We start from the raw sequence: 14921 nt of genomic DNA on the forward strand, positions 1-14921 counted from the left end.
TCTTATCTGTTCTAACTATGAACCTGTCATATTTCTTGAAGGGTGTATGCGCTTCGGTTGGATTGATCTTTAGACAAAAAAAAAAAAAATAGTCATCTGATTTGAAATATTATTTGATCAGTTTGATTTATTTACATTACAAAAATGAGTGAAATTATATAAATTATCTTTCATTTTTTTACAAACCTCCCATAGTTTTATACTTTTATTATACTGACCACTATTGCATGAGAAATAAGTGTAATTTTTTAAATTAAAATGTGATAAATGCAATTAAGTTAAACAAAACATTGTATACTATATGAAAAATCAAAATAATATATAAATCAATGTATCTCTATTATTTTTCATTACAAAATGCATCAACAATTCGAAAGAGATATTATTTAAATTGCTCTTATATTATATCGTAAAGAACAAAAAATAATAAAGAGGTATCGACTCATATATTATTTGGACTTGTCTCCACAATATATCATGTTTTGTTTAACTTAATTACATTTATCACATTTTTTATTTAAAAGATTGCAACTATTTCTCATGCAGGGGTGGTCCGTGTATTAAAAGTATAAAAATTAGGGGAGTTTGTGTAGTGTAAAAAATTGAGGAGTGATTAGTGTAATTTCGCTAAAACTCAAGGGGTGTCAATGTAATTTACTTTTAAAAAATTCAACCCAAGTTTTATATGTAGTCAGGTCGCTTTTTTACAATAAAAAATAATAAGTCAAGCCCAAATTTATGGTATCAAGTTCACATAAAAACATGTTTGTTTCAAAATAATATGTTTTCAAAATGTAAAGTTTACATTAAAAAATCAATAAGTATATTCCAAGACTCATGTTATCAAGTGTGATTCACATAAATATTTATTTGAATATTAATAATATATCTTTTGAAGTTTGAACTAAAAAAAGAATAAATAAAAAAGAGGAAAAATAAAATTATAAACTATGAAAGACTAATTATATCTGATATTATTTTACTTTGTTCACATATAGCAGTTGGTATTCCAAAATCTAATTCAACATTTTGTATATTCATATCTCATGCTTATCAACAATATCAACAATATGTAATACAAGAATAAGTGGTTTGTTAAATTTCACAATATCAATATATTCTTTCCAAACATTTAAATCCAATACTTTTTCCACAAATTTTACTCTTTAGAATATTTGAATAAGCTCAACTTGTACATTCTCTATATGTTACTGAAATTCTTCATGTATCTTTTAAGCAAAGATACTTTGAAGTGAGTTGAAAACATGAAGTATTTTTTTCCATGAATGTGCTTTCTCATATATAGAATGAATGACAATATAAATATTTGGTAATATTTGTAGTATGTGATATTGTTTCATTTACTTCTCTTGACTTTCCAATGTTTTCCCATATGAAATTGATAAATAGGTCGCACATGGAGACCAAAAAGGTGAGGAAGTTCTTTCTCCAATAACCTATCAACTATATAATTTGAAGAATTATGTACAACAATATGAAAAAGTTTCATGGGATTGACATATAGTACTATCTCCTTGAAAAGCTTGAACAACAAATCTGAAGTTTTAGAAGCATGAAAAGCGTCAACAAACTTTATGAAGATAGATCCTTTAGGACAATAAAGAAAAATTAATCAGAGTTCGTCTATAACGACCAATCCAACCATATACTATAAGAGTTCATTAAGTTTTTATCCAAATTTAACGATAATCATTAACAAAAATTTCACATATTGAACCCATTTTTTTAACACATAGCCATAAACAATAATTTTTTTTAGAGGTTTATAACCTGGATCCGTATTACAAATGACATCAATCTAATGTTGATAGTATGATGACTTAATTGCATTAAATGGCACAAAAGTATCGACCATACATTTGGAGATGGCAGAGTCACAATGTTCAATTATTTCTTTAGTTTGTATTATAATTTTTAAAGTGGTTGAGCACCATGAGTTGTTATATGTATAAAGTAAAATCATATGCGACCTTTCCGTTTTATAGAGGTAGATGTATGAGGCGATTCAATTTGTAAATTATGCAATCAATCATTAACTTCATCATAATGATTACTTTCATCATATTCTTCTTCTAGTTTCCTTTATCTTACATTTAATGTTGAACATCAGCTCACACATTCTCGCACTTTTCACCTTATACTTTTAATCTCACAAAATAAGCCTTAAACTGATTGATGTACTCCCTTTAATTATTTGATACAAAATAGATACAATAGAATGAATCTTCCATTATCTGTAACGACTTGTTTGCAATGTGCCCAAACTGGATCTGTTTCCCCTATTACTACTCATGCTAGTATTTTCCATTAAAGCTTATTGTGATGTTGGTATTTCAGGTTCAATAAATGTCATATGGACAAAAGTCACAAATAAAAAGCATTTTCTTCATTTAGTTACACCAAGAAATAAATACTCATTTACAAAGATAACAAATACACTATACAAAGATAACAAAGAAATAAAAATATAGATATAACAACCATATATATATATATATATTAAAATATCAATAACAATCAAAAGAAATTATGAGTTATCAAATACAACTAGCAAAAATAAAATACATCAAGTACACAAATACCAAATCCAGAAAAGAAAGCAAGAACCTAGAAATGGAAAAACTTACTTCAACATATTGGCACAACTCTGGGATTCGGTTGTCAGTGGCGATTGACAACAACTTCAAGACCTGCAGCAACTATTGATAGCAACTCCACGATACACAATGATTGTTGGCAGAAAATTGAAAAGATGCAACAATGCAAGACACTCATATGATGACGACTAGAAGGACACAACTAGTTTGGAACTGAGAGATGACCAGTTTGGAATGGAGACACGACGAATTGGAGTGGGGACCCAACGTCTTGGAATGGATAAATTGTGTCTACGCAAGAGCAATGGAAGTGAAAGTGCAAAACTACAGATTGATGAAAGCTAGAAACTCTTAAGCATATGCGGCTAACTGGACTTGAATAAAACGACATTGTTTTTTACTCTATTATTTTAATATTAAAAATAGCACCAACCCATCTAGTTCAACTGACATCATGTGGATGAACCAATTTTAAAGAAAGTTGACCGATTTTGACCGGTTTCCATATTTTGATGCTTAGCATATATAATTGATGTTTTGTACTGGTTATGATTTCTATACGCTATGATCGAACCAACCATTATGTTCAAGTTTTTGCATCACTAGTTTTATAAGACATATAACAATGTGTTTTTAAAGGACATTCTTATTCAGAACGCTTGAGAATAACAATCAAACCTTAATTTAATTATATTCATTGACAAAACATTGATCTTTATGTCTTTCCTAATCATTCAACATAAGATTTTTGTCTTTCTCTTCCTCTAGGAATTTGACTAACCTCAATTTGACTCGACTTATTATGGATTTGTGAAATAAAAACAAATTATTAATAAGAGCATGTTAGAGCAATAAAACCAAGAAAACAGAAGAAGAGAATGAAGAAGATGAATGTGTGAATGAGGAAGAGTTTCATAGAGAAATTGGAGAGAAAGAATATTTGAGATTGATTGAGAGAGTTGTATGGAATTGTACTTGTATTCAATGCATTACTCAATGAACAATTTATACACTTTCTATATTTAGAATAACAAGCATAACTATCTTCTAACTATAGCAACTACTAACTAATCCTTGAATTACTTGATTTCTAACATCCTTCCTTAATTCAAAAGGATTTTTACAACTCTACATCAATACAAAAACAAAGAAACAACTTCAAACCAAGGCAAAACCATGCTTTATTGAAACTTGACCAAGACTAGCATCTCCCTCATTTTTTCAAACTTATCTACCTTCAATGGCTCAACCTTCTTTTTGTCAACTTGATCTCTCAAGAAATGATATCTTTCTCAATATGCTTACTCCTTCCATGGCTAACTGGATTCTTGGCTAAGTTTATGGCTGATTTGTTATCAACCCTTAACTCAATCTTCATGTCTTCTCCACACTTCAATTCTGCCATTAGAGAAGTTGGCCATAAGTCTTGACAAGCAGCATTGCATGCTGCAATGTATTCTACTTCACATGTGGAGAGTGCCACCACTTCTTGCTTCTTGGAACTCCATGAGATTGAAGCACCAGAAATAAAGAAGGTGTACCCTGATGTGCTTCTCCTATCCTCCTTGTCTCCACACCAGTCAGAGTCAGAGTCAGAGTATCCAACAAGTTGTAACTCATCTTCTTTTCTCTGATGAGGAAACATGATATCATAGCTAAGAGTTCCCTTTAAGTACCTCAGGATTTTCTTGACTGTTGTTATGTGTGCTTGGTTGGGATTGGTCATGTGTCTACTTATAACTTATGCACTATAGCCTAGTTCAGGTCTGCTATGACACACAAACCTGAGACAACCTACCATTTTCCTGAAGAGTGTTGCATCTACTGATTTATGAGTTGTTGAGTCATCTTGTTTCACGCTTCCTTCAACTGGCAGCATCACAGGGTTACAATTCTGCATTTTGAACCTTTCTATAACCTTTGTGATGTATCTCTTTTGATGCATAATAATCCCATTGTGTGTTTTTAGGAATTCAATTCCCAAAAAGTAAGCCAATTCACCTAAGTCTGTCATTTCAAACTCAGACTTAAGTTTTCCCTTCAACTTCAAGATTTCATTCTCACAACTTCCTGTTATGACTAGATCATCCACATAAAGGCAGCATAGAATCACTTCATTTGTGGTTGTCACATTCACATATACTCCATGTTCAACTATGCACTTGGTGAAGCCAATAGATATTAGGAAAGAATCTATTCTCATGTTCCAGGCTTGAGGAGCTTGTTTTAGTCCATACAATGCTCTCATTAGTCTTAGTACCTTGGCTTCATTTCCTACTATCTCAAATCCAGGGGGTTGTGTGATGTAAACCACTTCTTCAAGAGACCTATTCAGAAAGGCACTCTTGACATCAAGCTTCCATAATCTCCATTTATTCATGCTTGCTAAGGCTACAATTAGCCTTACTGTCTCAAACCTGGCAACATGTGCAAATACTTCTGAGTAATCATACCCTTTTCTTTGCATATATCCCTTTGCCACTAGCCTGGCTTTGTGTTTGGAGATGCTCCCACCAGGTCTATTTTTGACCTTATACACCCACTTTACTACTATAGGAGTCTTGTCTTCTGGAAAGTCAACCAAACATCTTCTTTGATGGCTTCATTGAAAGTGATTGGTTCTGCTTCAGCCAAGAGGGTAGAGTGAATTAAGTTACCTTCTTCTATGACTACATCATTTGTAAGTATCTCAAATTCAATAAGCCTTGCTGGTCTGTTCCTTGTCCTTGTAGGTCTACATTCAACATTTTCTGATCTTATGATGAAATATGTTGCCTGTGTGATTTCCTGATCTTCTTCTGTAGGAACTTGAACCACTGATTCCTTGTTTTCAATCTTGTTGAGAAGATCTTTCCATGAACTCATCTCATCAAACTTAACATCCCTGCTGAAGACTATCTGTTTTGTCACATGGCTGAGAAGTTTGTATGATCATGTTGGATTGTAGCCAACAAAGACCATTAACTCACTCTTTATTGATGGTCTTTTTCCTGTCCATACTGTGAAGAAGATCTTTGCTCCTGACCTTGACAGGTTTTGATAAAGAAACCAACATCACCAAAAAGAAGAAAAGGAAGAATACTTATAAAGACAATAAAGATTCAAGCTAGACATGGAAAAACGGGCCGCCCGGCCCGTTTAGCCTACACTCGCAAATGCCTGCAATAATTTAAGCGGGTTGGGCATGCCTTGGTTAATGGAAAAAAAGTCATGCCCTGCCTGTTTTAAAACGGGCTAACGGGCGGCCCACGGGCATTTCCCTGTTTATATTAAAAAAAGCAACAATAGTGAATGTTAAGTTATCAAATGTCAATGCAAATTTCCTATGTAGTACATTATTCTGTAAATCAATAGATTTTACATAACCACATTACATAACAATTAAAAGTCTCCTTAATAATAATTCAAAACATGTCTCTCTAACTACATTAGATAATAATTCTCTCTAACAAGTCTGCAATAATAATTATAAAATAACCAAGCAGTAATAAAGTCTTGGATTAGCTAATATTAAAATCTTCAATCATCATTTGATCATCTTCAATCAACCATCCTTGAAGTTGTTCCATTGCCAATATCATTAGATTCATCATCATCTTCATCTACACATAGTAACAAAATTAGAAGAATGAAATAGTTAAACCCACATCGAACAATTATAAGAAGAAATAATCAAAATTTAGGTTAGGTTGCATTAAACAAGTTACAAACTTACCATTGTTAGCAAAGTCATGCAACCAATTGCGAGTACAAATCAAAGCTTGTACATTTTTTGGCAAAAGACGGCTCCTATATTTGTTAAGGACATGCGCACCAATTGTAAATGCAGATTCAGATGCAACAGTATTAATATGAATGCTTAGCAAGTCACAAGCCAATAATGATAAATCAGGAAAACGAGTAACTTTACCCTTCCACCATTTCAAGACATCTAATTCTTCATCCAACTCTTTGATTGGTTCATCTAAGTACACATCTAGTTGAGAATTCCCAGCTTGACTTATAAGAATCATATTATGTTTTTTTTAATTCCTAGCATAAAAATCAGACAATAGAAAACATTTACTAAAATAAACCATTAAAAGTAGAAACAAGTAATAACGAATCAATCTAATTCGCAGTAAACAAATTAAACTTACATCAGACATGCCTATTTTGAATGAAATTTTACTCCTTGATGTTTTTGGAAGTGGGTCACTTGTAAGATTGGTTTGCACATTCGAGTTAGATTGATTGTTGCTTGTATTAGCTGCAGCATACTTCTCAAAAAGCATGTACAAGTTTGACTTCACATGTGCTACTTTTTCATCAGCAGTACCAACATCAATTTCTGAATAACAACATCTTAACATTTCCAACTTCATTCGTGGGTCCAACACTGCTCCCATAGCAAATGTGACACTATAATCATTCCAATATTTTTCAAACTTCACAATCATTTTTTCACTCATTCCTTTATGACTTCATCTTCATCTTTTACAGTTTGATGTAGAACACATTGAATTTTCCAAACTTGCATGAAATTCAAGTTAGATGTTGGGTATGATGTACCATAAATTAATTCAGTAATCTGAAAGAATGGACACAGGAAATTACAAATTTGTTGTGCTCTTGTCCACTCTTCTTCCGAAAGACAATATCGGTAATTAGAATCATACATTGGAAAATTACTAAAAGCGCGTTTGTATTTGAGAGCACTTTCAAGTAATATATAAGTTGAATTCCATCTTATAGGCATATTGAGTTTCAACTCAACGGAATGTCAATAAGACCATTCGACTCTACAATACATTTTTTGAAGGCCATCTTTCTTGTTTCTGAACCTTTCACATATTTGACACTTTCTCTAATTTTATGCAAGGCTTCACCAGCAACTTTCAAACCATCTTGGACAATCAAATTCAGAATATGTGCAGAACAACGCACATGGAAAAACTTTCCACCAACCCATTATCATCCTCAACAAGTTTATTCCTCAATATTCCTACCAATGTATCATTTACACTAGCATTATCCAAAGTTAGAGAGAAAATCTTCTTATCAATTTTCCACTCTTTCAAAAATCGTAATATCATTGCACACATTTCAAAGCCAGTATGAGGAGGAGGCATGTGGCAGAAGTTGAGAATTTTACTATTTAACTTGTAATCTAAGTCAACATAGTGTGCGGTCAAACATAAATAGCCCTCAATCGTACAAGTTGTCCACATATCATAAGTTAAGCATATCCTATTAGGAATGCTAGCCAATGTCTGTCGAAGCTTCTCCTTCTCACACTTGTAAACTTTTAGTACATCAGTCTTTGCAATATTTCTACTAATATGAGCATAATCTGGATTCAAGTACTTCAACCAAGCTCTAATCTTTCTATACTCAATGAATTTGAATGGCAAATCATGCTCAATTATTGCAGCAACACACATGTCACGAGATATCAATTGATCTATAATGCGAGACTTCAATTTTCCTTGTCCATCTATCACCATTTGACCTACATCTTCAAACTTAGTTGTTGGACAATCATCTTAGTGACGAGTCATAGAATGTGTCCCATATTTATTCCCACAGCTTTATATTGTGCATTACAAGCATTTCACTTAACCCTCTTAACCCCATCAGGCAACTTTTCTAAAATTGTGAAGAAATTCCAATATTTAGCTCTTGTTGCTCTTGACCTTTTTTTTACTTGTACTAGCATTAGAAGTAGGATGCATATAATTATCAATAACATTCACATCACTAAGGTCACTTGTTTGAGTTGTTTCAGGCACGACAATATCTGCTACAATAAGTCAACAATAAGTCAATAATTGATACCACATGAACAACCAAGTTGTAACAATTAGAGTAACTAGATATATCAGCGATAATTTTAAAACTATACATTTTTAAAATTAAAAAATGTTGTAACAATTTGAAGGGATTTGGCTAGGTTTTGAAGCTGGAAATTTTGACAAATAAGAAGAGAATATTGTTTTAGTTGAAGTGTTGTATTAAGCGCTTAATCAAGGGCAAGTGTTGTATTAACCCAAAATTCATGACAACTCATGCAAAACTAATGTAGACCTAATTTGACTATTAGTTTTGTCTTGAGCAAGAAACTCGATTGTCATAAATTGCAGTTTTAACTAATTACTTCTTATTGTGATTAATTATCATGCACAAATAAACATGTCTCAATGATAAAGTAAAAATGAAACACAGATTCAGAGAACATAAAACAAAAATGGTTTAATGTAATGTTCATACTATTTAATAGAAGAAACCAACAAAAATTTAGAGAACACTTCAAGCATAAGTTGAAGAATATATTGAACTTCATTCATCATCTAAGCATAAATTGAAGAATAAATTGGGAAAACTGGAGAAAAAACATTAATTTTGGGGGAATTAAATTAGGGTAAAATTGATTTGGGAAAAACTAAATTAGGGAAAAACCTGAATCCACTTGTCGTGATGGTCGTGACCGTTGTCTTCTTTGGATGTGATCACAGTCACCATCATTGTGGGTGGTTGGTGGTTTATCCTCATTGTGGCCGTGAGATCTGGTTGTCATGGTGGAGAATAAGAGTTGAAGGAAGAAGAAGAAGTGAAAACGAAGATGGAATGTGTTGAGCTTTGAAGAATGAAGATGGAAGTGAAATATGAATGGAAGTGGAAATGAAATAAGAAAGAATAGAACTTAGTGAATGAAGAATTGAAGATGGAAGAGTGAATTGAAGAAACACGAACACTGTGGCTGTGGGTGGGTGGGTGAAATAAAAGGGATTGTATATTGTAAATGTAAATATGTAATAATGCAATGGAGTTTGGGCCAAAATTAAAAATTTAAGAGATTGAATGCAATGCCAGCATCTGGCCCGAGGGGTCCGTTTAAAATGCCCGCTAATAAAGCGAGCAAACGGGCCGGGCAATATAGGCTAACAAGCAAAAATACCATGCCCTGCCCGCATTTTTTTGTGGGCAATGCGGGCTGACCAGTGGGCAATGCCCATATTGACATCCCTAATTCAAGCTTCAAGATATTCAAGACTTTTAGTCTAAGTCTAAAATAGGTACTTTTATCTTATTCTCTTGATTGTACAATAGTAGTAATGGTCAAACTATTTTTAAAAGAAAATTGAAACACTTTAAAATACTTAAAACAATTGTTAAAAATAGTGTGTAACGAGTTACTTAATCTAAGTAACAGGTTACGAGTGTGAGAAAAGAGTTATCCAACTTAAAATTGATCAGAGTAATTCATTACTGTCTTTGAGTAATAGATTACTAGTGTTATTAATGTTGAGTAACTGATTACTCAAATTGTTGTAATCGATTACTCTAATTCGAAAATAAATGATCATTGGAAATAACATTTGAGTAATTGATTACTCAATGTTGTAATCGATTACTCAATGCTGTAATCGATTACTGAGAGCTGTTGCATTAGATTTTCAAATTCAAAGTAAATGAGTTTCAACCCAAAAGACATGTTTTCATTTCAATCAATTACTACCCTTTCAAAGAGACATTTGGGCTGATTGGAAAGCCTATATAAATGCATTAAAACTCATAATCACAACATACAACTTTCATACAACTCTCACACGATTCTGAAACATTCTCTCACTATTTTTCTGCACTTAGTTCTTAAACTTTCAAAAGAGAATTTTTCTAAGTTACTTGAAGTAATTGTTTCAAAGTTTTACAAACCTATTGAGCAATATTACTTAGTGTACAAGAGAGTTATTGGATTACAAGTGATATTACATTTCATATGTAAAGGCAATCCAAGCCACTGTTGTAATTCTTCATTCATTGTGAATACTTTCTTTCACGGGGTGTGATAAAAAGGGGATAGAGTTACTTGGAAAGGTATTTTAATATTAGTGAGTGTGTAAGATACATAGAAGTCTCGGAGTGAGATATTGTAATTACAATTCATAATATTTAGTGGAAAATATCTTGTGCAGCAAGAGTACTGGAAGTAGCCTTTGGTGGACAAGAAGGTGAACCAGTATAAAATTTTGGTGTACTCTATTCTCTATTTATTTCTTCAAATATTTACTTGTTATTTTCTGCAAATTATCTCCGCTACTCTTAATTTTTGATATTGCAAAAAAAGTGACCATAATTTTTTAAGTAAACTAATTCACGCCCCCTCTTAGTTGCAATCTCAGTCTTCCACATACTTCCTCAGGCACCATGTGATTGAGACTTTGTGTTGGACATCTATTGAGAACATAGGTTGTTGTTGTGTCTGCTTCACCCCAAAGGTTGTGAGTTAGACCTTTGCACTTGAGCATACATCTAACCATGTTCATCATTGTCATGTTTCTTATTTCAGCTAGCCCATTGTGTTGTGGAGTGTAAGAAGATGCGACCTCATGAATCATACCATTATCTTCATAGAATTTCTCAACCCCTCTTGATGTGAATTCTCCTCCTCCATTAGTCCTGAAGATTTTGATCTGTTTTCCAGATTGTCTTTCTGCCATTGCTTTGAATTTTACCATATTGGCAAACACCTCACTCTTTGCTTTAATGAGATAAATCCACATCTTCCTACTGCACTCATCTACAAAGAAGACAAAATACTTGTTTCCTCCTAGTGTATATACCTACATTGATCAACATACATCTGAATACGCCACATGTAACAGATCCGATGCTCTAGCTTATGTGTGATTGCTGAAAGGGGTTCTGGTTTGTTTACCTGCTATGCAACTTTCACAATCTGGTTGTTGTACCTTGATTTCAGGCAAGCCATTCACCATTCCTTTTGTCCTTGACTGACCAAGATCTCTAAAGTTGAGGTGTCCATATCTCAAATGTCATAGCCAAGTTTCATCCTTCTTGGCCACTGCATTTAGGCATTGAGAGTTCCCTGCACCTAACTTGACTTGGAAAGTTCTATTACTAGTTAGTGGAGCTTTGAGGATCTTTCTATTCAAGTTATCATAGATTTTCACGAACCCATTTAGAAGCTGCATAGTGAGTCCCTTTTCATGCAATTGACTAATGCTAATCAGATTAGTCTTCATATCAGGAACAAACAATACATCATTAATGTATGCTTTCCTACCATTTGCCATGATCAGAGGAACATCACTTGTTCCTTTAGCTGTGATTACTCTATGATCTGCAAACTTCACCTTAATCCTTCTATTGGGATCAAAGTTCACCAACCATTCTCTATTTCTAGTCATATGATTTGAGCACCCAGAGTCTAGGTACCAAATATCATTTCCTCCATTCATACTGCTTGTTGCCATCATCAACTAAACAACAATATCACCCAGGTCCTCCTCATCTTCCTTAACAAGATTTGCTTCTGATTCTTGTCTTCCATATTGATGATTCTTATTAAGTGCTTGAAACTCAAAAGAGAAGTGTCCAATCTTATCACAATTGTAGCACCTAATCCTTTTTCTATCAACCTTTTTCTTCCAATTCTTAGCCTGTTTCATTCCTCTCTTGTTAAATGATTCTGCATGATCAGAAGTGGTAACATTTCCAGTTTGTGATCCTTTTCTTGAACTAACTCTCTGTTCAAATGGTTTTCCTCGATTCTTGTTTAAGGTTCTTTCAAAAGAGTTTCCTCTTCTTGTTGTTTGAGCCTGCAGACCTTGATGAGAGTGTTTTTCTGCACCTCTTTCATTCAATCTTTGTTCATGGGCCTTAAGGGACCCCTGCAACTCCTCAACTTTCATCCTTTCAACCTCTCCTGATTCTTCAATGGCTACAACTACATGATCAAATCTTGGTGTCACTGTCCTCAGAATCTTTTCTACAATTGTGGCATCCTCAATCTTTTCTCCACAGGACTTCATAGCATTAGTTTGAGTAATTATCCTAGTGAAGAACTCGGATGTTTTCTCATCATCATCCATCTACATAAGCTCATATTTCCTCTTCATGGTTTGTAACCTTATTTTCTTCAATTGTGCAACACCAACATAGTGCTTCTCAAGAATCGCCCAAGCTTCCTTAGAAGTTGCAGTACCTACAATCTTCTCAAAATGTGCATTGTCAACAACTTGATGAATAAGACATAATGCCTTGCAATCTTTCCTTTTACTTTGCTTGTACTTAGTCTTCTCAGTTGCGGTTGCTCCTTCTTCCAGAATTGGAAATCCATCTTCGACAATTTTAGCAACATCTTGGTAGCCAAAGATGGCTTTCATTTGAATGCACCACCTTGTCCAATTCGGTCCATCAAGAACGGGTAAATTTGTTGCAAAATTTCCAGATGATTGTGCCATTCTTTGCAACAGAATTGAGAAAGAATTTTGATCTTGTTGCTAGGCTCTTGATACCAATTGTTAGAGCAATAAAACCATAGAAAACAGAAGAAGAGAATGAAGAAGATGAATGCATGAATGAGGAGGAGTTTTAGAGAGAAATTGGAGAGAAAGAATATTTGAGATTGATTGAGAGAGTTGTATGGAATTGTACTTGTATTCAATGCATTACTCAATGAGCAATTTATACAGTTTCTATATTTAGAATAACAACCATAACTACCTTCTGACTGTAGCAACTACTAACTAATCCTTGAATTACTTGATTTCTAACAGAACGTATAAGAAAAATTCTCACCGCAAGTAAAAAGGAAGTTTGTTGGCCGCTACCTTTAGAGACTACCATGTTCTCTCTTCCATGAGAAAGCTTCGACAATAATATTAATTGTTCAATTCAGAACAATTACCAAAACATTTAGTGGCATTGCTGAAGTGCATGGGAAAAAACCAAGGCGAAGAGAAGATAGGTCTCATGCAAGAAGTTTCAGAGAAGTTTTGACGACTATAGTAACGATTGTTGCATTTGTTTACGCGAGATGTAGAGTTTAACAATTTCTCAGAAAAATATTTCTCATTAGGTAAAAGCCACCCGATTTGAATTCCTTTAAAATATTTATAAAAATGTCACAACCTCTTTATTTAAATCAACAATAATACACACACTTTTAAACCTTGATATGAAATATCCCTTTTACACTATTAACTACACACAAAAATGACTTTTGTAAATAATTTTGAATTGGATTTAAATTGTAAATAGTGTAAAACATTAATATGATGGCCATGAAAATAGTCATCCAATATAATTATCATCATATAAGTTTTGAAAAATCTAAACGACCACCACATTAGTCTTTCGGGAACTAATTTGATGACCATGTCAATCTTTGAAGAACTAAATCATCCAGAGACTAAAATTTACACGATGTAGTGACCATTTTAGACTTTAAAGAATTTAAGTGATGGTCATCTTTATTTGCGTGCTAAGTTAGTACCTGTTATATCATTGGGTTACTCTAAACTTTAGATTTTAATCTATAAATAATAATCGTTTTATCAATTAAATCAATTCTAATCATTTACTAAATCAAGTCTAAAAAAATTGATAAATTATAATTATAGATCATATCTACATATTATATCATACATAATTAGATAAATGGAAAACTTCTAGGCAGTTCTGTAATTTTTATTTTATTTTTTATCAATTATTTTAAATTATATTTATTCCTTATAAAAGTAATTAAATAAAAAAGAGCAATTGTATTGGTATTATTTTCAGAATATTTGAATTTTACCACTATTATTTATTATATTTATTTATATTCTCAACTTGCATCTAATAATACCTCTAGAATTAAGTTTGATATAACCATCTTAATATATTTTGTATCTTTTTAATTGTTTTAATTTTTTGATAGCACTAATTTATGATATATAAATTTTATGCATGTCACTAATGGTAGTATTAATAAAGTGAAAAATGTTTATGTGGTTGGAGTTAAGAATGGGAATGAACCAGGGTTCTCTATACCCACATAAAATACACACAATGAGTCAGGACTCAGTTCGTGTTTTTGGACTGATTAGTATTTAGAGCTTAGTATTTTTCAAATTCGCTACTGAATGGGGCATGTCTGGATAATGTAGTATAAACATGATCTAATTTCCTTATTTTGTAAGTTCTACCCTAGCAGCTCCAATTATGTACGCCTGTGGTCTCTCATCTCTGTCCCTCCCTCACCCTCTATCACTGATTCACTCTCTAGCGTCTTCAATAACTAGAGTTTATTATCCTTCTGCTATTTTCTTTGCCTCTTCTTGTTATCTGCCTCTGTTATAAGGCATCTTAGCCATATATACGTTTCTATCAAATTGACAATTAATAATGCTTTGCTATGTTGCCTTCTATACACTCAATTTCTATTGTAGAATGTTGCCAAAAGTTGGCCTTAATTCTATTTTGAATGTTTATGAGTTAGTACTTAGTAATGCCAAAACCTTTAATAGATGAAAA

The 14921-nt window shown here is 32.8% G+C and overlaps 1 protein-coding gene across 1 annotated transcript; it reads right to left on the bottom strand.

The window, feature by feature from the left end:
* On the bottom strand, nucleotides 11882-12493 carry LOC109327664. The gene has a single exon (XM_019560834.1). The coding sequence runs from the start codon at nucleotides 12491-12493 to the stop codon at nucleotides 11882-11884; it is 612 nt and encodes a 203-aa protein (XP_019416379.1).

This window comes from Lupinus angustifolius, chromosome LG15 (genome assembly GCF_001865875.1).
Source record: "Lupinus angustifolius cultivar Tanjil chromosome LG15, LupAngTanjil_v1.0, whole genome shotgun sequence".
NCBI lineage: Eukaryota > Viridiplantae > Streptophyta > Magnoliopsida > Fabales > Fabaceae > Lupinus > Lupinus angustifolius.